Source organism: Balaenoptera acutorostrata, chromosome 21, assembly GCF_949987535.1.
Source record: "Balaenoptera acutorostrata chromosome 21, mBalAcu1.1, whole genome shotgun sequence".
NCBI lineage: Eukaryota > Metazoa > Chordata > Mammalia > Artiodactyla > Balaenopteridae > Balaenoptera > Balaenoptera acutorostrata.
The window spans coordinates 27966315-27994274 of NC_080084.1; the positions used below are offsets into that span (position 1 = coordinate 27966315).

Genomic DNA, 27960 nt, shown 5'->3' on the forward strand with positions numbered 1-27960 from the left:
AAGATAAAGAGATTATTTCATAATGATAAATGGCTCACCATCAGGAAGATATAACAATTAAAAACATATAGGCATATAATAACAGAAAAAAATACAAGAAGCAAAAATGTAGAGAAATAAAGAGAGAACTAGACAATCCAACAATAAAAGAGACTTCAGTATGCCACTACCAATAATGGATAGAACTAGACAGAAAAATAAACAACACGTGAAAAACACTACAAACTAACTAGACCTAATAGATCTCAATATAACACTCTGTCCAACAATAGAATACACATCCTTCTCAAGTTCACGTGGAGCATAGACCATATGCTAGGCCATAAAATAAACCTCAGTACATTTAATAGGATAAAATTATTCACATTAGAGCCTCTGACAACAGAGGAATGAAATTAAAAATCCATATCAGGAAAAACTCACGAGGTGGAAATTAAACAACGCATGCCTAAATAACCAATGAATCAAACAAGCACTCAAAAGGGAAATGAGAAATAGTTTGAAATGAATTAAAGTCAAGATACAACATTCAGGTTTCAAGTATAATTTACATATATTGTATAGTTATAATAGAACTGTCACTGTATGTTCTAAGCATGGTAGCAATAAGTTTTAAATGTTTGTTTTGCTTGTTATGCTATTTAAAAAATCAATGATTATTTTTTTTAAAAAAAGAGAACTTCCTCAGTCTGATAATGAGCATCCATGAAAAACTCACAGCTAACATCAGACTAAATGGTAAAATGTTGAAAGCTTTCCCCCTAAGATCAGGAATGAGTCAAGGATGCCTATCGCTATTCCACACTGTGTTGAGGTGCCAGCAAGGCAATTAGACAAGAAAAAGAAATAAAAAGCATCCAGATTGGAAAGGAAAAAGTACAATACTTCTATTTGCAGATGACATCATATTTTACATAGAAAATCCTAAGGAATGCCCTAAAAACCTATTAGAATAAACCAGTTCAATGTGGTGACACAATACACGATCAATATACAAAAATCAGTTGTGTTCCTATACACCAGCAATGAGCAATCAAAAAAATAACAATGCCGCATACAAACACATCAAAAAGAATATTTAGGGATACATTTTACAGAAGTTCAAAATTTCTTCTCTGAAAACCACAAAATATTGTTGAAATAAACTTTTAAAAGATCTGGATAAATGGAAAAATCATACAATGTTCACGGATCAGAATACATAACATGGTTACAGATTCAATGCAATGTAATCCTATCTGACTTCTTTGTAGACATTGATAAGCTGATGTCTTATCAAACCATGAAGCAACTGAACTTCATCAAAATTTAAAACTTCTGTGCTTCAAAGTACACAATCAAGAAAGGGATACAAATAGCCAATAAGTACACGAAAAGATGCTCAATACATCAGTCATCAGAGAAATACTGATACAAATCAAAACCACAATGAAATACTACTTCACTCCCACAAGGACGGCTAGAATCAAAAAGTCAGGTAATAATACGTGTATGTGCGGAATTGTAGAGATCAAACCCTCAAACACTACTGGTGGGAATGAAAAATGATGTCACTTGCAGGAAACAGTCAGCAGGTCTGTAAAACGATTTCACACAGAGAAACCATGTGATCCAGTGTCTTCCCCATGTGAGCTGCTGTAACAGAACACCATGGACTGGGGTGGCTTATAAACAATGGAAATTTATTGCTCACAGTCTGGAGGGTGGGAAGTTCAAGACCAAGGTGCCAGCAGAGTCGGTGTCTGATGAGGGCCCACTTCTTGGCTCACTGATGGCTAAGCTCAGCGCACTCCCACGTGATGGAAGAGGCAGCGAACTCTCGGGGGTCCCTTTTATAGGAGCACTAATCCCATTCATTAGGCTTCTGACACCCGACCTAATTCACACTGGGGGTTAGGATTTAACATGAATTTGGGGGGCATAAACATTCAGTCTGAGGCACCTAGAAATTCCACTCCTAGATATATACCCATCGGAAATGAAAAATAGGTCCACACAAAATCTTTTCCACAACTGTTTATAGCAGCATTCATAATAGCCAAAAAGTGGAAACAACCCAAACGTGTGTGGTAAATTGATAAAATGGAATATTATTCAGCCATAAAAAGTAACAAAATACTGACACATGCTATAACATAGATGAACCTTTTAAAATATTATGCTCAGTGAAAGCGGCCAGTCACAAAAGTCCACACATTACATGGTCTGTGAAAGTCCAAAATAGTGAAATCTGTAGTAATACAAAGTAGATCAGCAGTTGCTGGGGAGGGAAAATAGGCGGGGTGGAGAGCTACAGGGCACAGGGTTTCTTTCTGAGGTCCTGAAAATGTCCTAAAATTGGCAGTTGCACATATCTGTGAATACACTAAAAACCATTTAATTGTACCATTTAAGTGAATGAATTCACTGTTATATGAATGACGTCTCAATAAAGCTGTTTAAAGAGAAAAAGGTAGGTGGTTATATTTGAAAATACTGTGGAAGGGGCGCAGATCACACTCAGAAGCCCAGAGAGAGCTTATTCCTACCACCTCTTACCAGCCTTGGCCCAACAATGGAGGAAAATGCCTGAAATATCTGGTCACATCACAAAAGTAGACTCTTAATAGTAGTTTTACAGCTGAAACAGTTCATAGCAAAGGCATGGTATGCACTACCCTTTTCACGCCTGTGTAAAGATGCCTGAGCGCAGATGCCAACTGCCATGACTGATCTTCACGGGTTCCAATCCTGGGAGCAGCACACCCAGGGCCCACAGAGCTTGGTACAGACAATTAACAGCAGCCACTATTTAACTCACATACAGAGATTTAATACAGAAAAATACAGCTGCACGTCCAGCTGCTGAAAGACTGAAGGATGGGGCGCCACACTGAGCCTGCAGGAAGGACCCCCAGCAAACGGGGCCAGAGCTGACCTGCCAGGGAACAGCCACGGATTCACAACCACAACACGGGAGTGGGGGGGCCGCCGTCCTCCACGCTTCTCTGGATCAACGTTCTCTGCAACAATCCAGGGTCCAGGATGCCTCAGCCTGACCTGCTACCCCTCAGCTCACACGTGTAAACACAAGGAACCCTTTGGTTACAAAGCCCCTCGGTGACCAGAAGGTCCCCATCGGTACACTGGACTGTTTTCTGTAAGTGGCTACAGGGAAGGGTAGTCTCCGCTGACACTGGGAAACGGCAAAATCAGCTTTCCAGCTCCGGGGGAGTCCCACCCAAAGACCGTGGGGACACATGCTGAATGAGCTGATTTGCAGCTCTCACATGCCATCCTACCCTCGCCCCCAGAGGCTGGCACTAACAGGTTGAGAGTATTTGCTTCTGGCCTTGAAGGGCTACCTAAAATAAAGATTCTCATTTTGTATGTCGAATGAACTGGATATTGATGGAATTTATCCTGAAAAAAAATCTAGAAAAGGAAAAGTTTTACAATTCAGACTTCATTACACTTCAGCTAATATCTCTGAATAAAGATACCACAAATACTGGGAATGCAGGTCAGGTCAGGTCCCCACTTGCCATCTGCAACCTAGTGGAAATGACCTAGTGCCTACTCAGCCTGAACTTCATTAAATTCGGACAACACTGGACTCTGCATACTGAGACAGCGGTGGGACTGAATCTGACAGGTCCCTCCTCCACCCTCACTTTAAATATATTTTCTGCTCTACATTTTCTATGATTTTTAAATTCTCACTAATCTCTTGGCCAGCCAAAAAAACTATATCTATGAAACTATGAAATCTCCCTCTCTGATTAAAACTACAAACACAGGCATTCAAAATATTGTGTACATGAGTATGCTTAAAGTACTATCAAAATAAATGATATTCTAGCCGGCATAACGCAAAATAAAGTCAGAAAAAAGATATGGCAGCCCTCCCACATTATTACCCAGTATTATTCTGTAAGTTCTAATCAGTACAAGGCATAAAACAGAAATGAGTTAAAACAACTGGAAAGGAAAATACAATTATTATGATTTAGGCAAAGACCATATAACTAGAAAATGGAAAAGCATCAAATGAAGAACCATTAGACCTAATGAAATGGCTAAATATAAAATAAATGTATAAAACTAAATAGGTTTATTGCAGTTAAAGACAATAGAAAAAATGCTATTCTCAAGACAAGAACATTTAAGATGTCCAGAAAAAAGTTACATGTTACCTTGACAATTATATTTCAAAAATAACTTGAATAAATGAAGATAAAAAAATCATTACCTGAATGACAAGAATAAATATTAGGAAATATAATTTCTTCTCAAATTACTGGTCTGGTAGTATGATTTCTACCTGGGATGGGGGTAGAATATGTGGCAGCTCTAAGTCCTAAGGGCCTCAGAAGATGCAGGTCTAAGCCCCTTGCTTCTCCCCAAGTCCCTCCAAACAGTGAGCTGCTGCCCCCAGCGGCATCAAATCATGGTCCTTAGGAATGTGGAATACAACAAGGTGAAAATTCAAGAGAGTGAGAAGAAAATCCATAGACCTGAAGAAAATATTTGCAAAAGACATACCTACCAGGTATTTGACTATTGTCCAAAACATACAAAGAACTCTTAAATCTCAACAACAAGAAAATGAAAACCCAATATAAAAATGGGCAAAAGACCTGAACATACCCCTCACCAAAGACGATATACAGGGTGAAACCAAAAAGGTGAATTCCTATTTTCTCATACAAAAACAAACCTGTTTTCCACTTTCACATGCAAAAGTGAATAATCAAAGATGTCAGCTGTAACTGGTGTCCCAGCCAGAGTGAACCTGTGTACACTCATTAAATATCAGGGGGTCCACAGCACATTTATTTCATGGAGAACAATTAAGCATTAACTAAAACATGTATAGACAGACAGTGACTAAGCATATGAAAAGGTGACAAACAACATATGTTATCAGGAAACTGCAAATTAAAACAACAGTTAGATACCACTATGCAACTATGAAAATGGCCAAAATGCAAAACACTGACAACACCAAGTGCCGGTGAGGATGTGGACCAACAGAACCCTCATCATTACTGGCAGGAATACAAAACGGAAAAGTCACTTTGGAGGACAGGCTGGCAGTTTCTTATACGAATAAACATACTCTAACCATAAGGTCCAGCAATCACACGCCTTAGTATTTACCCAAAGGAGTCAAAAAGCTATGATCACACATAAACCTGCATGTGGATGTTTATACAGAAGCTTCATTCATAATATCCAAATCTTGGAAGCAACCAAGATGTCCTTCAGCAGTTGAATGGATAAATAAACTTGGTCCATCCAGACAATGGGGATATTATTCAGCTAAAAAGAAATGAGCTATCAAGTCATGAAAAGACATGACAAAACATTAAATGCATTTAACTGAGTGAAAGAAGCCCATCTGAGAAGGCTACAGACTGTGTGATTCAACTCTATGACATTCTGGAAAAGGCAAAACTGTGGGGACAGTAAAAAGATCAGGGTTTGGGGGAGGGAGGAACAGGTGGAGCACAGAGGTCTTTTAGGGCAGTGAAACTACTCTCTATGACTCTATAATGGTGGACGCCTGTCATTAAACATTTGTCAAACCCACAGAATGTTCAACGCCAAGAGTGAGCCCTGATGTAAGCCAGGGACTCTGGGTGGTCATGATGTATCAGTGCAGGTTCATGGATTGTAATGAATGTCCCATCTGGTGAGGATGGTGACAGTGGGCTGGGGGAGGGGTGGGGGGAGGGGTACATGGGAAATCTCTGTGCCCCACCCACAATTTTGCTGTGAACCTAAAACTGCTCTAAAACATAAAGTCGTATTAAAAACAAAAAAAGAAGATAATAACCTAGCTCAATAAGACACATACATACAAAAAGTAAACAGGAAAGGGTCGACTGAAAAAAAAAAAAAGCACAACCTAAAAGTTGACAATTGTTTTATTTCTGCGGACTTCAAGCCTGGGATGCAGCCTCTTAGATGGCTCTGAGGGACTGCTCTGAAGAGGTAAGGGAGGAGCTAGGATACACAGAAGTTTTTCCAACAAAGACCAGGTAGTGGGAACATCCAAAGAGTACTGTTAATTAAAGAAAACCAAGTTAAGGAATTTAGTGCTTTTCTGTGCATGGCAAGATGCAAGAGTCAGGACTCACTGAAATCATTCCTTTGCTATGCACCTCAGCTCTCTGGGGCCAGCATCCTGTGCTTTCCCACCCTGAGTTCCCTCAGGGTGCACAGTTTGGGGGGAGCGGGTGGGAGGGGGGGAAGGGCTGCAGTGGCTGAGTCAGCCCATCTGTCTCCAGCCTGAGTCCCCTCAGGGCTCACCATCAGGAGCGGCTGTAGTGGTTTGCTGGCTGCAACATCCTTTTTTCAGGATGTGGCAGGCAACAGTTTTCATTCACAAAAAGGAAGACATTTTAAAAAGTCTACTAAAAGGCAATTTGTGCCACCAGTTATTAAACATATTATAAAACTTCAGCAAGTAAACTGGAAATGTAACAAGAATAGGCAGAATTCAAGAGAACAGAATGGAAAAACCCAACAAACCGTAACACACAGCAATTTTAATAAGAGTGATGTGTCAAAGAGGGTAAAAGAACAATGATTAAAAAAAAAAAAGATTTAGAACAACTGGTTATCTACTTTGAGAGAAAAAAACTTAAGTTCTTATTTTCACAACAGAGAGCAAAATAAATTCCACACAGATGAAAGAGTTTTTCCTTTTAAATGAAGCCATAAAGGAACTAAGGAGAATCTGATCTCAAGGAAGGAAATGCCTTTCTCAGCATAAAAGCAAAAGGAAAAACACAGAGAAAAACTGAGAGATTTTATCATTTTTTAAAGTTTTTTAAGAAAACATTTACATATTTTAATAAAAAGTCTAGTTTGAAATCCATATACATTTACAACAAATCAAATATTGGGGATTTGGTAAAGATAAATATTCGGTCTTTGTCTCTGCTTCCTGGCACAAAGCCCCCTAAAGCCTTGGAATTTACAGTCTTTTGTATGCTAATAAGATGACGCACGGGGGTCTTGGGGGCGGGGCTAGAGAACTTCAGGATGGGGGCTGGTCACCAGAAAAGCAAACTCCTATAGTTAGAACTTTCCGTCTGTCCGTCCGTCCATCCATCCGTCCGTCCCACCACCACCCCCTCCCTTGACCTCTGGGAAAGGCTAAAATTGACTCAGTGACCAATGCCAGTGATTTAATCTATCCTGCCTGATAGGAGGAAACAGAACCTCCAGATAACAGGTTCAGGAGCCTCCAGGCTGGTGAGGGCACGTGCGGGGAAGACAGCAGGTCCACAGAGGTCGAGGAGGCCCCTCCCCACGCACCTGGCTCCATGCATCTCTTCCATCTGGTTGTTCCTGAGTTTTATCCTTTACAATATACCTGTAATTCTAAGTAAAGTGCTTTCTTGAATTTCTGTAAGCTTTCCTAGTTAATTACTGAAACCAATGGGAGATCATGGAACCCCTGACTTGTAGTCAGCTAGAGAGAAGTGTGGGTAGCCTGGGCACCCCACTTTTTTATTATGATAAAAAACACATAACACAAAATTTACCACTTTAACCATTTCTAAGTATATAGTACTGTCTTAGGCAGTTTGGGATTACCATACACAATACAATAGACTAGGTGTCTTATAAACAACAGAAATTTATTTCTCATAGTTCTGGAGGCTGGAAATATAAGATGAAGGGGCCTGCAGATTCAGTGTATGGTGAGACCCATTTCCTGGTTCACAATGGCACTTTTTCCCCTATGTCCTCAGATGGCAGAAGAGGGAAGAGAGCTCTCTGGTGCTTCCTTTCTAAGGGCACTAATCCCATTCATGAGGGTTCCATCCTCATGACCTATGACCTCCCAAAGGCCCCACCTCCTAACACCATCCCCTTGGGGATTAGGTTTCAACATATGAATTTCTGAGGAGACACAAACATTCAGTCTATAGCAAGTACAGTACTAACTATAAGCACATTGTTGTGCAAGAGAGCTCTAGGATTTTTTTCATCCTGCAAAACTGTAACTCCTAACCACCAAACAGTAGCTCCCTGTTTTCTGCCTTCCCTAGCCCTGGGCACTCCAATTCTACGTCCTGTGTCTGAGACTTTGATTATTTCAAGACCTCATATAAGTGGAATCATATATATTCATCTTTTTGTGGTTAGCTTGTTTCACTTAGCATAATATCCCCAAGGTTCATCAATGTTGGAGCATGACAGGATTTCCCTCTTTTTAAAGGCTAAGCATTATTCCATTCTGTGCATGGACCCCATTTTCTTTATGGAAGGAAGGAGTGGGACTACTGAATCATATGGTACTTCTCTATATTTAAAACATTTTCGAAAACTCCAGGCTGTTTTCCATAGTGGCTGCACCATTTTACATTCCCACCAACAGTGCACAGGGTTTCAATTTCTTCAATTTCAATTTCATCTTTACCAACACTTGTTATTTTCTGGGTTTTTTTTGATAGTGGCCATCCTAACATGTGTGAGCTGATACTGTGGTTTTGATTTGCATTTCCATGCAAACAGAATATAGTAAATTTGCACAGTTCTTTGGAAAAATGTATACTCAAGTTCTTTGCCCATTTTTAAAATCAGGTTTGTTTCCTTGTTTGTTTTTGGTGTTGAGCTGTAGGAGTTCATTTCTTTATTCTGGATATTAACCCCAAACCTCAGGTATGAGGTTTGCAAATATTTTCTCACATTCCATAGGCTGCCCTTTTTACTGTTGTTTCCTTCGCTGCACAGAAGTTTTTAAGTTTCATGTAGCCTCACTTGTCAATTTTTGCTTTTATTGGCTGTGTTCTGGTGGCATATCCAAGAAATCATTGCCAAGACCAATATGAAGAAGATTTTTGCCTGTTTTCTTCTAGGAGTCTTATGATTTCAGGTCTTATATTTAGGTCTTTAATTCATTTTAAGTTATCTTTTGTATATGGTATAATGTCAGGGTTCAACTTCATTTTTTTGCATGTGGATAACCAGTTTTCTACATTTCATTTGCTGAACAGACTGTTCTTTCCCCATCATGTGTTCTTGTCACCCTTGTCATAGACCATTTGACCATATAAGTGAGAGTTTATTTCTGGGCTCTCTAGTCTGTTTCACAGGTCTGTATGTCTGTCTTTATGCCAGTGCCATACTGCTTATATTACTGTAGTCTGTAATATGCTTTGAGGTCAGAAAGTGTGAGGTCTCCAGCTTTTTCTTTCTCCAGAAAAAAATTGGGGGCTAGTCAGAAAGTATTTTGACTATTCATAGTTCTTTAGGATTCCATATGAATTTTAAGATGGATTTTTCTATTTCTGCAAAAACTGCCACTGAATCTGGTAGGGATTGCAGCAAATCCATAGATCACTTTGGGTAGTGTGGATATTTTAACAATATCAAGTCTTCCACTCCATGAACATAGGATGTCTTTCTACTTATTTGTGTCTTCTTTAATTTCTTTCAGCAATGTTTTCTAGTTTCAGTGCATAGCATTTTTGTCCCCGTGGTTAAATTTATTCCAAGTTTTTTATTCTTTATTATGCTACTGTAAATGGGATTTTTTTCTTAATCTAATCTCCTTTTTGGAATTTTCACTGTAGTGTATAGAAACAAACCTGATTATGTATCCAGCAACTTTTCTAAATTTGCTCATTAGTTATAACAAGCTTTTTTGTGGAATCTCTAAGTTTTCTATGTATAAGATCGTGTCATCTGCAAAAAGAGATAGTTTTACTTCTTTCTTTCCAATTTGGATGCCTTTTATTTCTTTTTCTTGCCTAATCTGCTCTGGCTAGGACTTCCAGTACTACATGGAACAGAAGTGGCAAGAATGGGCATCCTTGCATTATTACTGATCTTCGAGAAAAAGCTTTCAATTTTTCACCACTGAGTAGGATGTTAGCTGTGGGCTTTTCATATATGGTCTTAATTATGTTGTGGTATTTTCCCTCTGTTTATAATTAGTTAAATGCTTTGTCATGATAAGGTGCTGAATTTTATGAAATTCTTTTTCTATATCAATTGAGATAATTATGTGGTTTTTCTCCTTCAATATGTTAATGTGGCATGTTACACATAGATTTTCGAATCTTGAACCATCCTTGGGTTCCAGGAATAAATCCCACTTGGTCATAGTGTATCATCCTTTTAATGTGTTGCTGAATTTGGTTTGCTAGTATTTTGTTGAGGATTTTTGTATCAATATTCATCAAAGATACTGTTCTATACTTTTCTTGTAGCATCTTTTTCTTTTTTTTTGGCCACGCCACGCAGCATGTGGGATCTTAGTCGCCCAACCAGGGATCAAACCCACGCCCCCTGCAGTGGGAGCATGAAGTCTTAACCACAGGACCGCCAGGGAAGTCTGCTTGTAGTATCTTTTTCTGGCTTTGCTATTAGAGTAATGCTGGCCTCATAAAATGAGTTTGGAAATGTTTCTTCCTCTTCAATTTTTGGGAAGAGTTTAAGAAGGACTGGTGTTAATTTTCTTTAAATGTTCAAAAGAATTTTCCAGTGAAGCCATCTGGTCCTAGGTTTTTCTTTGTTGGGAGGTTTCTGATTACTGATTCAAACTCCTTACTAGTTATATATCTGTTCATATTTTTATTTCTTCATGTTCAGTCTTGGTTGGTTGTATGCTTCTAGAAATCTATTCATATCTTCCAGTTTATCAAATTTGTTAGTGTATAATTGTTCATAGCAATCTCTTGTAATCCTTTTTATTTCTATGACATCAGTTTTAATACCACCTTTCATTTCTGATTTTTCTTTTTTTTCCTCTGAGAGTTTGTCAATTTTGTTAATCTTTTCAAAAAACCAACTTTTAGTTTCACTGACTTTTTTTCTATTGTTTTTCTACTATCTAATCATTTCTCTCTGCTCTATTCTTTATGATTTCCCTCTTTCTGCTAAGTTTGAGTTTAGTTTGTTCTTTTTCTAGTTCCTTAAAGTGTAAATATATTGACTTGAGGTCTAATTTTTTTTTTGAGGTCTAATTTTTAATGTAAGCATCTGCCACTATAAACTCCTTCTTGGTACTGCTTTGCTACATCCCATAAATTTGGGTGTCTTGGGTTTTTGTTTTCATTTGTCTCAAGATATTTTCCAATTTCTCTGGTGATTTTAGCCTACTGGTTGTTCAAGAATGTCTTACTATCTACATACCTATGAATTTCCAGTTTTCCTTTAGCTATTGATTTCTAGTTTCATTCCATTGTGGTTCAAAAGATCCTCAGTATGATTTCAAACTTACTAAATTTATTAAGACTTGTTTTGTGGCCTAACATGACTTCCCTTGGAGAATGTTCTTTGTAAATCTGAGAAGAACATGTATTCTGCTGTTGTTGGGAATGTTCTATATAGTCTGGTTAGGTCCATTTGGTCTATAGTGTTGTTCAAATTTGCTGTTTGCTTACTGATCTTCTGTATGTTGTTCTACTCATTACTGGAAGTGGGGTATTCAAGTTTCCTACTATTATTATGTTGTTGTCTATTTCTGTCCTTAATTCTGTCAATGTTTGCTTCATGTATTTGGGAGCTGTGATATATGTATTACATATATAATATATAATATATATAATTATATGATGACCCACTTTGTCTCTTGTGACAAATTTTTGACTTATTTTTTATCTGATGTACTTGCATACTTATTTTTAAAAATCTATTCAGCTACTTTGTATCTTTTGATTGGGGAGTTTAATACATTTACACTGAAAGTAATTACTGATAGGGAAGCACTTACTATTTCCATTTTGTTGATTGTTTTTTGTATGTCTTATTACAGTTTATTTGTTCCTCTTTTCTGTTCTTGCTTCCTTCCTTTGTTTCACTGGTTTTCTATAGGGACATGCTTTGATCCCTTTCTCATTTTCTTTTGTGTATATTCTATGGGTATTTTTTTGTGGGGGTTACATAATATATTTTATAGTTACAACAATCTTTTAAACTAATAACAACTTCAATCACATACAAAAACTCTACTCCTTTACATCTCCCCTCCACTTGTTATCAATATCACAAATTACATCTTTTTACATTTATTTATAGTTACTATATTTATGCTTTTATCTTTTAAGTTCTATACTCAAATTAAAAGTGATTTACGTACCAGTATTACAGATTTTAAACCTGTCTATATATTCACCTTTAACAAAAAAGCATTATGTTTTCATGTGCTTTTATGTTACATCAAGCATCCTTTCATTTCAACGTGAAGGAACTCCCTTTAGTATTTCTGGTAAAGCAAGTCTAGTGACAATGTAATTACTCCCTCAGCTTTTATTTCTCTGGGAAGGTCTTATTTCTCCTTCATTTTTGAAGGACGGTTTTGCCAGATAGTTTTCCTGGTTGGCATTTTTATTTTCTTTCAGCACTTTGACTATATCATCCCACTTCCTCCTGGCCTGTAACGTTACTGCTAAGATATTCACTGAGAATCTTATGGGTGCTCCCTTGTATGTGACAACTCGCTTTTTTCTTGCTGTTTTCAAGATTCTCTCTTTGGCTTTGCCTTGTGACAGTTTTATTATAATATGTCTTGGTTTGGGCCTCTTTTGAGCAACTTGAATTTGGATATTTATCTCCTTCCTCAGGTTTGGGAAGCTTCCTGCCCTTTTCTCCTAGTTCTCTGACACTGCATGTATTGGTCCACTTATTCGTGTCCCATAAGTCTCTTAGGCCTTCTACACTCTTTGTCATTCTTTTTCCTTTTTGTTCCTGACTCGGTAATTTCAAGTGACTTGTCTTCAAACTCACTGATTCTTTCTTCTACTTGGTCGATTCTGTTGTTGAACCCCCTAGAGAAATTTTCAATTTAGCTATTGTATTCTTCAGCTCCAGAATTTGGTCTTTTTTATACTTCCTCTTTGTTGACATTTACATTTTGTTCATGCATCATTTTCACAATTGCAGTTAGTTCTCTATGCTCTCTTGTAGCATACTGAGTTTAATACAATTAATTTGAATTTTTAGGTAATTCACAGATCTCAACTTCTTTAGGGTCAATTTCTGGATATTTATTTTGTTCCTATGACTAGGCCATATTTACCTGTTTCTTCATGTGCCTCATTATTTTTTGCTGTGATTTGGGCATTTGAAAAAACTGCCACCTCTCCCAGTCTTTATGGACTGGCTTCATACAGGGAAAGACCTTCACCAATCATGCTGGCTAGAGATTCTGGGAGCCTCTAAATCTTTTCTGGGGATGTGTCTCCTCTGAGGTTGTGCATGTAATTTCCCAATTAGAGAGTTTTCTCAGTTTCTCCTTCCAGAGCTTGTAACCTCTTTTTCCTCTGGCATCTGTCTGTGGGACTGTAGGTTCTCTGGCACTGCAACAAGCAGCTGAACTCTCATTTGTTCTCAGTGGCCCCAGGTGTGCCAAGTATGCCAGTCAGGTGAGACAAACTAGTCCCTTGGGCAGCTTCTCAAAAAGCCAGAACGTAGGGCACATGCTCCACTCTTCTATTACCTTCCTGACAAAGAAGTCATGAGTTTGGCGTTTACTACCAATTGTGCTAAGGTACACTTGTGGGAATGGCTACTGTGAGTGAAATGAAGCAGCCTCCTTACCCATTTCAATGCAGCTGTTCTCAGCTTTGTGCTTGCCTGGCTTACTGCAACTTCTTAACTGGTTTCTGGAGTCATAAAGGCTTTTTTGGACCATATATGGTTAAGGCAGTGTCTCCGAGGGGAAATAGGTTTGGGGCTTCCTTTCCACCATCTTGCTGGCATCACTCATCTTATGTTTGCCTGGGCACCCAATTTGCGACTGACTTCTGACATGGCAGCAGTCCTGTGGGACTGAGCCCCTTCACTTGTGGGGTCTGTGCTAACTTCAGGTAGTGTCAGAACTGAAATGAATCGCAGAACACCCACTTGGTGTCAGAAAATTGGAGAACTACTTGGTATCAGGAAAAAACAACATGGAGATATATATATTCCTCATGATAAAAATGGAAAGGTGTGGAGATGATCAGTCTTTTTTTTTTTTTTTTTTAGTTTCTTTAGGAGTTTTTTTGTTTAAATTCCTCTACTTTTTTTTTTTAAATTTATTTATTTATTATTTTTATGGGTGTGTTGGGTCTTCGTTTCTGTGCAAGGGCTTTCTCTAGTTGCGGCAAGCGGGGGCCACTCTTCATCGCGGTGCACGGGTCTCTCATTATCGCGGCCTCTCTTGTTGCGGAGCACAGGCTCCAGACGCGCAGGCTCAGTAATTGTGGCTCACGGGCCTAGTTGCTCCGCGGCATATGGGATCTTCCCAGACCGGGGCTCGAACCCGTGTCCCCTGCATTGGCAGGCAGATTCTCAACCACTGCGCCACCAGGGAAGCCCAATCAGTCTTAATTATAGTTACAGACTGTTTTTTCTCTGTAAAATTTCTTAGCACACTTTCTTGCCACATCGATCAATGTCTATAATTACATCTTGGGGCAAAACTTCTCCATTTATTGTTTAAAACACCATCACTATAAAACTTTGTTTTTAAAAAGTATTATTGGTCTTCAGTCAACAAACTTAGTATTTAGCTATAGCCAAATACCTGGCAAAGAAGATCTAAAAAGAGATATAAATAGTTACAAGGAAGCACTAAATCACATCAGGTATTATTTTAAAGTTTAACTGATACAGAAGAGGGAGAATGAAGTAACTGGTACATGACTTACAGTAGGTCACTGGGGGTAATTGTGTAATAAAGCCTCTTGGTTGTAATAAAATTTGCTGCTGTAACACAACACAACACACCACACAACCTCTGGGGTGGAAGACAGCCCGCCACCACTGACCTATGTGACGAGGCAAAGAGAGGAAGCACGGTAGGTGCACACACGGCTTCCTCTCACATGACAGGCCAGAACCTGGACACAGAGCCCCTGCTGGTGCAAACGATGCTCTCTGGTTAGGGAGCTGTACACCCAATGAACACATGGTACTAGGGGAAAGTCAGCAGTCTCCCCAGAAGGGCACCTGCTGGCCCCCAGGCTCCACAGAACTAAGATGAACACCATTACACACACAGTTCTTACTGTCTACAAAACACCTCCCGGTTCCTTTGGCCTCCACGCTCCATCTGGGTTAAGATGATGTGGACGATTCTTAATGTCATCTCCTTGACCATAAAAGCATGACTCATTTCATCATGGAATGAGATAAAGGACCAAACTAGACAATTAATTTATGTGAAAGCATGGAAAGCTATACAAATGCACACTTGTTAATTAATAAAATGTAAGCCCAGGAAGAATATAAATGAGCTCTAGCACCCTGCCATTTATTTCCAAGTTTAGCAATTAAGACTTCCTACTTGTACCCGAAATCACAACAAATTCCACACTGCAAACCTCTAATGAATCAAGTTGCCTTAGAATTAGAAGAGACTTCAAAGATCCTTTAGTCTAAACCAGGGGTCAGCAAAGGATGGCCCAGCCCTGTTTGTGTAAATACAGTTCTATTGGAACGCAGCCACACTTGTTCACTTACACACGTCATAGCTGTTTGCACAGGACAGCTGCAAAGTTGGGCAGCTGTGATGGAGACTGTATAGCCCGCAAAGCCCAATTCCTGCTCTAAACCTCTCACTGAGAACAGGGATTCTGGAGACGGAGTAACTGACTCATCTGCCCCTAGTCACACAATTAGTGACAGGTGGGCCCAGGTCTGCCTGCTGACACCGGGCTACCTACTCCCTTTCCCCTGGTCCCAGTTCATTCATCATCTGCCCTGTAAGTTCTGAAATGGAGAGCCAGGTCCTTGCGGTTTTTCACAAATGATGAGCCCTTCAGCTCCTCCCCCAGCAGCGCACCTGCGCAGCTCGTCCATCAGGATGTGCAACGCCGTCCCCAAGTCACGCGTGCACAGTCAACTCGCTAAGCTGTTCCCAAAGCCACAGCGCCCTGGGCTTCCCTGCTGCTCAGAGGTGACATCTTCGTCCTGATCACTCCGACTGCCCTTCAGCCTTTGACCTTCACCTCGAAAGGCAACAGCTCTCTTCCATCGGCTTTGGCAAGCTCACTTCTTCCCGCTTGTCCTGATACTAATCCATCTAGAATTCAGGCTCTTATTTCACGTCCGAACTCCTACACCAGAATCCTGTTTTAAATGCACCTTGCCTCTAACCCCTCCTCCTCCTCAGACAAGTATTCCCTGTCAAGTAGCATGAAGCCCTGACTCAAAGGCCTTCAATATTTGTCTAAAAGATGAAGTCTGAAACCCTTAATGGGGCTTCCCAACCTCCCGTGCCAGTTAAATTGGTTTGTTCTCTATCTCCCAAACCTCTTTCCGATCCAAAGCTACGCCATTTCCCCCCTTTCTCACTGTCTTTCCTCAAGAACCGGCTTAAAGTCTACCTGCTCTTCCTCCAATAATTAAGTTGAAAAGGAGGTGAATAAAGAAAAGGGAGCGTGTATGTGTGACAGCTCTGCTTTTCTCACAACGTTCTAGTACTTTTCACCTGCTAATTCACCAGAGAACCATCTACCTCCCATAGTAAGACTTCGATAAATACACTCATTATTACAATACTTAAGCATAGCAAAAAGTAAAAGCATCCTAGGGTGTTTGTTTTGTTGAAATTTGAGCCAAGACACAATTTTATCAATGCTTTTTAAGGCACTAATTGTTGAAGCCCTAGAATTTGTTGAATATAAAATATGAATGTTTGGAAAGTGAAGAAAAATATCACAAATTTATGATAACCTGTAAGGTAAGAGAAAGAGGGTAGAAAAAAAAAAAAAAAAAAAAAAAAAAAAAAAAAAAACCTCAAGAGAAACCCGGATTCAAATTCCTATTAGTGGCTACATAACTCTACACAAGTTTCTTAGCTTCCTTAAGTTCCTCAAATGTGAAATACAGTTGATTCTCATTACTCAAGGCAGCTGCGCTGTAAAAGTTGCCACGGACAATGAATCAGCACATACTGAATCACTGCTCTTACAGGAAATACGGGGTCAGGTTCCTGTGAGCCTCTGTCACATTTTCATCAATCATTCAATACATAACCTTGTTTTGTGTGTGTTTCTGTATAAAGACACTTTATTTAATATGTATTGTATAATCATTAACATTGACCTCACGCCTGAACAAAGCTCACCTAACATGCATCTTCTCCTTAAGGTACATCACAATCTTCTGTGATGCAATTTTTAATGAGTAGCAATTTTTAAAGAATATTCTAAGTCATACGACCTTAAGCTCTAGTAAAATCAGTAAAAGTGAATCTTATGAACTAGGATTTTAAACTCTTAGGAATAACAATTTCAATCTAAATGCTTAATATTAGCATTGACGGGTGAACATTATACAGAGTAGTGTGCTGGGGCCTGGGGCCTGAGACGGACACCAAGCCTTAACCATTTCCATCCTCAAGTGGCCACTGTGCTAACAGGACAGGGCGGGGGACCTTGGAATTCGACCAGCTCATGCCTAGAGAGGTTCACAGGCCCAGGCACGTACAAGCATCCGCAAACCTGAGATGAGCTGATCTGAATCTGAGGGAAAAGTCCAGAACTATGCCATCCAATTCACTAACCAGCAGCTAAACACAGTTGCCAGGGAGCTGGAACAGGGCTAGCATGACTGAGGAAACGCATTTTAAATTATTTATGTATCAATTCAAAAAAAAGACACTCAATTCAGTTATTAGAAAACTTTTATGTATGTTCAGAACAACTTGGGTAAAACAATCTACTTCTTCAACTGCAAATTTTATAAAATCTAAATACTGACCACGTATTTCTGAGGAAAAGTGAGTATACAAATTGAGATGTGCTAGTAAATGTAAAATACACACCAGATTTCAAAGACTTAGTATGAAAAAAAGTGAAAGTAAAGTAACTCCTTAACAAATTTTTATATTGGCTACATATTGATATAATTAATATTTTGGATATATTTAACTTAGAATATTGCATTGAAATTAATTTCACCTTTTTAAAAAACATTTTTAATGTGGCTACCAGAACATTTTTGCACTGTATTTCTATTGGACTGTGCTACTCTGTCTCATAAACAGGAGAAACTTCAGGCCTCCTTTGAGATGCCTTAAATGAATCTAGAGGGAAGGAGTATTTTACCTCTGATCTTTTATCTTCTCCTCCTCTTCCTCCCCTTCCCTCAACTAAATGTCTGCTTTTATTTGATGAAAGGAGTTCTGCGGACTAAACATCAGATTTATCATGGGAATGTCCAATAAGACTAACCCCACAAAGAAGTATCTGCCTAGTCCCAAATGAACCTGTATCCAGGAAGAAATCAGATCTTCTAGGCTAGATGACTCCCACTCATCCTTCCAGGCCGGTGAAAAGAAAACAGACGCTGCGATTCCTTCCCTGACGACCTGCACTGACCCCCTCAGCACTTTACACACAACCCCAGTTCCCACACCTGGTGGTGCCGACACTCCTGCGCCCAGTCCCTTCACTTCACAAGCACGGACAGCACCTCCAGCCCTTTCTCGGCGTGAGGGTCACAGCAGTGGACATAAAATCCTTCTCTGTGGAGCCTCTGGACTAGAATCTAGATGACTCTCAGGAAGAGAGTTAAGTGCTCTCTAAGCTATCAAATCAGTAAGATGCAGGAGGTCGGTGTCACTGGTAGGACCGCAGCCGGGCTGATGCTGGGACCACTGTCGCCGCCACCCTCAAAGCTCCTGTCAATCTGCAGCCTCCCACCCCCACCCTGGCCAGGCCACATGGGCAGCAAGAAGATTCCAGAGCTGCTGACAAAGATTCTCAGGGTCAAGACTCATTGACATTGATCAGAAACAGGGCACAAGGGAGCCTGACTCCTTTCTGGCCAAGTAGAGAGTCTCTGTCACCACCTAGTAGTAGCTGTCACCCTCCTGCTTTGTGACTGGTTTACACATCTGGCACATGGTGGCACTAACCCAGTCAAGGGCTTTTAACAGTGTCTAAGGACAACAGACAATACACGGTAGAGTAGCTTCACCTTATCCCAATTTCACAGATGAAAAACAAACCTGAAGCTTGTCTGGATCGGGGGGCCTGCACAAGGGCATCTGGCTAACAAGTAGCAGGGGTGGGACTCAACCAAGGCATATGGATATGGACACCAGAGACAACGTCCATATCTGAACCACCAGGCTGTATCTGCACATAAATGCAGTTATTTTGACTCCAGTTTAATCCATCTAGTGACACGGTAACAGGACTGATGGGGAAGATTTTAGAAGTCTTCATTTAGGCTTATAAACATAGGAAAAGCTATTTAATATCATCCACGAGGGAAACACAAATTAAAACCACATTAAGGTAGTACTTTTCACCCATCAGATCTAAAACTCTGCAGACATACTGCATCGTATCATATCGGCCAGCCCATCCTGAAAGCCAGTTGCACACATGGCTGGTTGACGCATACATTCATGCAACCTCTTTGGGAGCACAGTTTCGAGACATCTATCAAAATTACAAAGGGAGATTTTCTGATGATGCCCATTCTAACCAGTGTGAGGTGATACCTCATTGTAGTTTTGATTTGCATTTCTCTAATAATTAGTGATGTTGAGTAGCTTTTCATGTGCCTCTTGGCCAACTGCAGGTCTTCTTTGGAGAAATGTCTATTTAGGTTTTCTGCCCATTTTTTGATTGGGTTGTTTGTGTTTTTGATATTGAGCTCTATGAACTGTTTATATATTTGGGAGATTAATCCTTTGTCTGTTGATTTGTTTGCAAATATTTTCTCCCATTCTGAGGGTTGTCTTTTTGTCTTGTTTATAGTTTCCTTTGCTGTACAAAAGCTCTTAAGTTTCATTAGGTCCCATTTGTTTATTTTTGTTTTTATTTCCATTACTCCAGGAGGTAGGTCAAAAAAGATCTTGCTGTGATTTATGTCAAAGAGTGTTTTTGCTATGTTTTCCTCTAAGAGTTTTATAATTGGTCTTACATTTAGGTCTTTCACCCATTTTGAGTTTATTTTTGTGTATGGTGTTGGGGAGTGTTCTAATTTCATTCTTTTACACATAGCTGTCCAGTTTTCCCAGCATCACTTATTGAAGACTGTCTTTTCTCCATTGTATGTCCTTGCCTCCTTTGTCACAGATTAGTTGACCATAGGTGTGTGGCTTTATCTCTGGGCTTTCTATCCTCTTCCATTGATCTATATTTCTGTTTTTGTGCCAGTACCATATTGTCTTGATTACTGTAGCTTTGTAGTATAGTCTGAAGTCAGGGAGTCTGATTCCTCCAGCTCCGTTTTTTTTTTTCTCAAAACTTCTTTGGCTATTCGGGGTCTTTTGTGTCTCCATACAAATGCTGGAGAGGGTGCGGAGAAAAGGGAACCCTCTTGCACTGTTGGTGGGAATGTAAATTGATACAGCCACTATGGAGAACAGTATGGAGGTTCCTTAAAAAACTAAAGTAGAATTACCATATGACCCAGCAATCCCACTACTGGGCATATACCCAGAGAAAACCATAATTCTAAAAGACACATGGGGCTTCCCTGGTGGCACAGTGGTTAAGAATCTGCCTGCCAATGCAGGGGACACGGGTTCGAGCGCTGGTCTGGGAAGATCCCACGTGCCACGGAGCAACTAAGCCCGTGCGCCACAACTACGGAGCCTGCACTCTAGAGCCTGCGAGCCACAACTACTGAAGCCCATGCACCGCAATGAAGAGTAGTCCCCACTCACTGCAACTAGAGAAAGCCCCCGCACGGCAACAAAGACCCAACACAGCCAAAAATAAATAAAATAAAATTAATTAATTAAAAAAAAAAGCTTTAAAAGAAAAAAAAAGACACACGTACCCCAATGTTCACTGCAACACTATTTACAATAGCCAGGTCATGGAAGCAACCTAAATGCCCATCGACAGATGAATGGATAAAGATGTGGTACCTATATACAATGGAATATTACTCAGCCATAAAAAGGAACGAAATTGGGTCACTTGTAGAGACATGGATGGACCTAGAGGCTGTCATACAGAGTGAAATAAGTCAGAAAGAGAAAAACAAATATCGTATATTAACACATATATGTGGAATCTAGAAAAATGGTACAGATGAACTGGTTTGCAAGGCAGAAATAGAAACATAGATATAGAGAACAAACGCATGGACACCAAGGGGGGAAAGCCGGGGCAGGGGGTGTATGAATTGGGAGATTGGGATTGACATGTACACACTAATATGTATAAAATAGATAACTAATAAGAAAAAAAAAATAAGCTAATAAATGATAAATGTTTAATTAAAAAAAAATTACAAAGGGAGGTGCCCTTGGACTCAGCAGCTCCACTTCTAGACATCTATCGTCAGATATGTGAAATGATTTATGCTCATGTTTGTAATAGAAAGAGACTAGAAATAACCTCCTAAAGGTCACCAATAGAGGTCTGGCATTTAAAGTCTATATATCCATACCAGGAAATACCATACAACACTGAAACACATACAAACACTGGAAAGAATAAAGCAGCTCTTCACATAACAGTCGGATCCAAAATGTATTGCTAAGTGGAAAAAGCAAGCGGTAAGTGTCTTAAAGTTGTTAATTAAAGTCCAGTCTATCCTCAAAGCCCATGCTCCTCCCAGTATATCACCCCCAAGAACGAGTGTGAGGCCTTAGAGCATTTACTTTCTCAACTAAAGCGCTCCCATAAACCTTCAAGCATCTACTTCACTCCTTTCTTCCCATCACCATAAAGCAAACTTAAACAGAGCTCTCACAGTACCCCACAAGAAAGATTTGGTGTCATCTCAACTAAGACTTACTACCCCTTGGTTCTTCCTATCTTCAGAGCAGAGTAAAAAGCACCTGAAATGTTCCCTGAATTTTTTTTTGGAATGCCTACAGAATATGTCTAAGCCTTTTAAAATTTTAACATGAAAATAGGCCAAAAATGCCGTGAGTTTTGTTTTTAAGGACATTAAAGTACAGCTAGCTAACTCCCAGTGCAGTGCAGCTCAAAGCAAGTGAAGGCCGGCCCAAACCTCAGCATGCGGATCTCATCGCAGACCCCCATTTCCTTCTCACCGCTCACAGACCCCGGAGCAGGGCCTAAAGAAGACTCAGCAACTCCATATCCACCAGAAGGAGCCCAATTAGATTTAATAATACACAGGCTTAAAGATGATTTTTTTTCAGCTGCAGTGCTAAGACAGGAAGTGCTCCATGATACACATATTATTTATCGAGGGAACAATTCAAAGTGCAGAAAAATATTTGTAGTGGGAAAACAAATGCATGATTTTAAACATACATTTATGTATATGCTTAAATGTTTCATGGATAGCTATATAAAAAAAGGTAACAATACTTCCCACTGGAAAGAGGAAGAAGTTAAGACCCAGCATTTAATATCCAGAAATCTTTTACCATATGCACAGCAGATTTGTTTTTTTTTTTTAATTAGACTCATTAAAACTTGTAAGTCTCTCTTTTTTAAATGATTACAATAAATGATTCACCTTAAAAACCCCACTGTTATACTTTAACACAAAATAGATGTGTATTCATGACAAAAAAGGCCAACTGCCTAAAGAAATGCTCAGAGAAATTTATTTTCTATAATGTTAAAGCTATTTTAGTAACAGTCAAGTGTTCCTTAAATCCAAGTAATGACTGAATGCCTCACATTTCAAACTTATTAGAACCTAACACTAAGCTATTTTTTTCTTTTTTAAAAAACAACACAGATTACAGCCATGTGACCTGATTTTCAAGTAGGTCGAACAGACCAGATTTGAATACAAACTAAATGCCTTTCTAGAATAAGACAAAGTGTACTCTGAGCCTACATGTTTAATATGAACGGGCTGACAGGGGTGGAGGGGTGGTGGCGGGCCGCTGGAGACTGAAAATGAAACAGAATGAGACCATCTTTCTAATGAGACACAATTTAACAGATCCATTAAATTCTTCTCGTATTATTTCCTACCTCTTTCAACTTTAAAATAAAATTTTGCCAGCAGAAGTTTTATGGTAGACTTGTCGTGAATTTTAAAGTTTAATGCTAAGAGAAGCTGGCTTTGGGATAAAGATCAATCTACCTGATGAAATGAACTAAATTTAGAGTATGACTGACTTGCCACAAAAAGTCTGCTTTTCTATAGCAAAGTTTTCAACACATCAAACTATAGATACCCTTAATAAAGTAACACAGAAGCTGCAGTCAAATCTCACTCCTAGAAGATAACGCAGGATAAAATCCAGATGACTTTGGGTGTGCTGATGACTTTGGGGAAACACCACCAAAGACATGATCTATGAAAGAAATAACTGATAACCTGGACTTCATTAAAATTAAAAACTTCTGCTCTGTGAAATATAATGTTAAGAAAATGAAAAGACAAGCCACAGACTGGGAGAAAATATTTGGAAAAGACACATCTGATAAAGGACTGTTAGCCAAAATACACAAAGAACTCTTAAAACTCAACAATAAGGAGAAAAAGCAACTCAATTAAAAAATGGGGCAAAAAAATCTGACCAGACATCTCACCAAAGAAGACATACAGATGGCAAATGAGCAATATAAAGAGATGCTCCACATCACATGTCATCAGGAAAATGCAAATTAAATGAGATACCACTACAGACGTATAGAATGACCAAAATCCAGAACACTGATATCGAATGCTGGAATGCAAGAACAGGAAGCAAGAGGAACTCTCGTTTATTGCTGGTGGGCACACAGATTGGTACAGTCACTTTGGAGAGTCTGGTTTCTTACAAAGCAAAACATACTCTTAGCCTATGATCCAGGAATCACACTCCTTGGTATTTATCCAAGTGAGTTAAAAACTAATGTCCAGGGCTTCCCTGGTGGCGCAGTGGTTGAGAATCTGCCTGCCGATGCAGGGGACACGGGTTCAAGCCCTGGTCTGGGAAGATCCCACATGCCGCGGAGCAGCTGGGCCCGTGAGCCACAATTACTGAGCCTGCGCATCTGGAGCCTGTGCTCCACAACAAGAGAGGCCGCGATAGTGGGGGACCCGTGCACCGCGATGAAGAGTGGCCCTCGCTCGCTGCAACTGGAGAGAGCCCTCGCACAGAAACGAGGACCCAACACAGCCATAAATAAATAAATTTTTAAAAAACTGTTAAAAAACAAAAAAACAAAACAAAAAAAACTAATGTCCACACAAAACCCTGCACATGATGTTTTATAGCAGCTTTATATACAACTGCCAAAACTTGGAAGCAACCAAGATGCCCTTCTGTAGGTGAACAGGTAAACTGGTACTTGCAGACAATGGAATATTACTCAGCGTTAAAAAGAAATAAATTGGGGGCTTCCCTGGTGGCGCAGTGGTTGAGAATCTGCCTGCCGATGCAGGGGACACGGGTTCGAGCCCTGGTCTGGGAAGATCCCACATGCCGCGGAGCCACTAGGCCCGTGAGCCACAATTACTGAGCCTGCGCGTCTGGAGCCTGTGCTCCGCAACAAGAGAGGCCGCGATAGTGAGAGGCCTGCGCACCGCGATGAAGAGTGGCCCCCACTTGCCACAACTAGAGAAAGCCCTCGCACAGAAACGAAGACCCAACACAGCCATAAATAAATAAATAATTAATTAATTTTAAAAAAAAAGTCCTTTCCCATTCCCTTTAAAAAATAATAATAATAATAAATGAATTACCAAGCCGTGAAAAGACAGGGAGGACCCTTAAATATACTGCTCAGTGAGTAAGAGAAACCAATCCATAAAAGCTGCATATTTTATGATTCAACTCTGACATTCTGGAGAAGACAAAACTACGGAGACTAAAAAGATCAGTGGTTGTGGGGCTGTAGGAAGGGGTGAACAGGCAGAGCACAGAGGGTTTTTCGGGCAGTGAACCTCCTATGTATGGCACTATAATGGTGAGTTCATGTCATTACACATTTGTTCAGACCCACAGAACAAACACCACCAAGAGGGAACCCTAATGTAAATTGTGGACTCTGGGTGATAATGATGTGTCCGTGGAGGTTCACTGGTTGTAACAAACGGGATTTTGCTAGTATCAGGGGAAGGCTGTGTCTGTATGGGGGACAGGGGTATATGAGAACTCTGCATTTTCCACTCAATTGCTGGGTACCTAAAAATAAAGTCTATTAAAACACACACACAAATACACAGTGAGAAAAAAAGGTATAGATTGTAATTCTGTAAACTTGAATATCGAGAAAAAAGTTTTAATAAATGTGTCACTAATGGTTGAGTCTAGGAAGTCTATATGTGGGTGTTCAATCTCCTATCCTTCCAACTTTTCCCTGTTAGTAATTTAACTTAAGAGGAAAAAAGGTGTTTTAGGATTCATTAGGAGAAATAGAAGCAGAACATAGGAAGAATCAATTTAAAAATTTTAAGAGTTTGTTCAGAAACAACAAATATTGCTTATCTTTGACCAATAAATTATTTACAAAATTAAGTAACTCTGTAACCACACTTAAACTGCATATAAATTCTCAACATTATATTTAAGAGAGCTGCTGTTTAAAGTAACCATAAAGGGCTTCCCTGATGGCACAGCCGTTAAGAATCCACCTGCCAATGCAGGGGACACGGGTTGCAGCCCTGGTCCGGGAAGATCCCACATGTCCCGGAGCAGCTAAGCCCGTGCGCCACAACTACTGAGCCTGAGCTCTAGAGCCTGTGAGCCACAACTACTGAGCCCGCGCTCCGCAACAAGAGAAGCCACCGCGATGAGCAGCCCCCGCTCGCCGCAACTAGAGAAAGCCTGCGTGCAGCAATGAAGACCCAATGCAGCCAAAAATAAATAAATAATTTATAAAGTAACCATAAAATTTTGAGATTTAAAAAATAAATAGTAGGGTGAGCACTAAGACCACCAAAACTTGATTTCTGAAAGACACTTCAGATAGGGACCATATTTAAATGCTTAATCAAGGGCATTTAACTCCTATTAAAAAAATGTCTTATCAAGATGAGACAACTTCAGTTCCAAGGGAAGTTATTTAGAACCAACTAGGAAAGAAACAATCTGGTGAACTATTTACAAGTCCTGAGAAGAAAGATACAGATCCCCATTAACTTCCGTTACAGGCCACAAGCAACAGGAGAGTTTCCAAACATTTAACAAACAAGAAACTGTATGACCACCGTCATTTTAAAAATAAAATAAAGAGCTGAATTTCACTGCACATGGAAAGGAGCGCTGCGTTGGGGGTGAGGTGGAGGGAAGCATTTGTAGCGCAGACAGGATCCACCTGGGATCCTTTTTAATTAAAAAATTCTAAACATTCCAGGCACATCTCTGAACTTGTAAGGCCAGTGTCTTTCTGCATAAAGGACATCCGCCTTCTTCCTCCAGCCAAAGGTTTAAACTCAGGTGAAGCTCTGCTGGTTATCCAAACAAGTATTTAGCACACTTAGCGCGCTGCTTTGGCCCCCACCGGTCCAGGCCTTGCCCGTGAGTCCGCCCCGGCGTGGCGCGGTCCCGGACTCGCCGCGGAGAGGACGGCCCGGGCACCATCCACCCGGCAGGCAGGTCCCCGTCCGCAGCAAGGCCACGGCCCGACGTTTCTGGGTGCGCGCCCCGCGCCCTCCCACCTCCCGGGACTGCGCCCGCGGTCCCGAACCCGCACGAGGGGGGTGGCGGGGCGCGGGGTTCAGTCACTCCTAACGTGGGGGGTCACCACGAGCCACGCGGTGGCCCCCAGACCAGCTTCAGGATCCTAACGGGCCGCGCGGCGCGGGCCTCACCTGTGCACCCCACCTGTGCGCCTCTCCAACCTCGCAGCGCAGGCCTCACCTGCGCCTTCCCCCACCCGCGCCCTCCCCCACCCGCGCCCCCTCACCTGCGCGGCGGCGGCGGCAGCGGCGGGGGCGACGGAGGGCGGCGGCCCCGCCCGCAGGCCATCCTCCTCCTCGGGGGGCTCGTCCAGGAGCACCCGGCTCCGGCCCAGCTTCCACATGCTCCCGGGCGGGCGCCGGCGTCCGTGCGTCCGTGCGCGCCCCTCCTCGGTCGGCCCGCAGCACGGACGCACCGGCTGCGGCTCCTGCAAGGCCGGACGCGGCCAGTGGGGCCGGGCGGGGCCGGCCTGTGGGGCGGGCCCACCTCCAGGATCGGGACCTCCCCACCCCCGCCCCGCCCCGCCCCGGCCCCTCCCGGACCGGACCCGGTCCCCGCACCGAACGAGACCCACCGTACGCCCGGGACCGGGCCCACCTCCGGGTCGAGCCACACCCCCCGGGCCCCATTTCCCCTGTTTGCGGTCCCCCCCACCCAAGTCACCGCCCCTCCTGCCAGGCCCTGACCCCGACCGACCCTCCCACACCTCCAACGAGGCTCCTCCTCCTTCCAGAGAGCTCCCCGCCCCCCACATCACTCCACGAGGTACTTACCTCGGGTCGCCACCCCAAGCTGAGCCCCCCTCACACCTCACCCCCACCACGGGCCCCCCAACACCCCGGGATGATCCCCAAACCCCCGGCCGACCCCCTCACTCTCCACCCGGGATCACCTCTCACCCGGGCCCCCTTCACCTGGGCCCCACTCATCTCGGACCGCCCCCGCTCACCCCTCAGGCCGAGGGCCCCGCAACCCGGGCGGACCTCCTCACCCCTCACCCCGGGATCCCCCCCACCCCGAGCTGACCCCCTCACCCCTCACCCCGCGGGGGGCCGCGGCCAGGTCTGCGGGGCAGCGGCGCGGGGGGCGGGGCGGCCGGGGCTCCGGTCACCATGGCGACAGCCGCCGGACGCGGAGCGGGCATAGTGCGCATGCGCACACCCCTGGGTCCGCGGCTCGAGGGCGCGGTGGGCGGGACTGGAAGCGCCAGGGCAGTTCCCGCCAGGGCGCCCCGCCCCCGCGCTTGGTGGTGCCGGGGCTGCGCACCAGCCCCGCCGTTCGGGTGGGAAACTTCGCGAATGGTGGCAGGGACCCCCGAGGGCGGAGGCGCTGGGCACGTGGACCTGCCGGGGGGAGGGTGCAGCCGAGCCCCAGGATGGGCAGCAGGCGGTGGGCTCGGCCGGGGCGGGTGCAGGGACCGTGTTCAGCCATAGGCAGGGGGA

The 27960-nt window shown here is 42.0% G+C and overlaps 1 protein-coding gene across 3 annotated transcripts in view; it reads right to left on the reverse strand.

Annotated features, from left to right (window-relative positions):
- Positions 1-27620, reverse strand: part of TDRP (testis development related protein) — a 54028-nt gene extending 26408 nt beyond the window's left edge. The window contains exons 1-2 of one of the 3 annotated variants that reach the window (XM_057537454.1): positions 27553-27620; positions 26745-26945 (exon numbers count right to left, since the gene is read on the reverse strand). In XM_057537454.1, coding sequence (XP_057393437.1) covers positions 26745-26861 — 117 coding nt within the window. In that variant the 5' untranslated portion in view covers positions 26862-26945; positions 27553-27620. Of the gene's footprint in view, positions 1-26744; positions 26946-27552 lie in introns of those variants that run through there. The other 2 variants (XM_057537455.1, XM_057537456.1) reach the window with 2 other exon arrangements.
- Between the last annotated feature and the right edge of the window lie 340 nt (positions 27621-27960).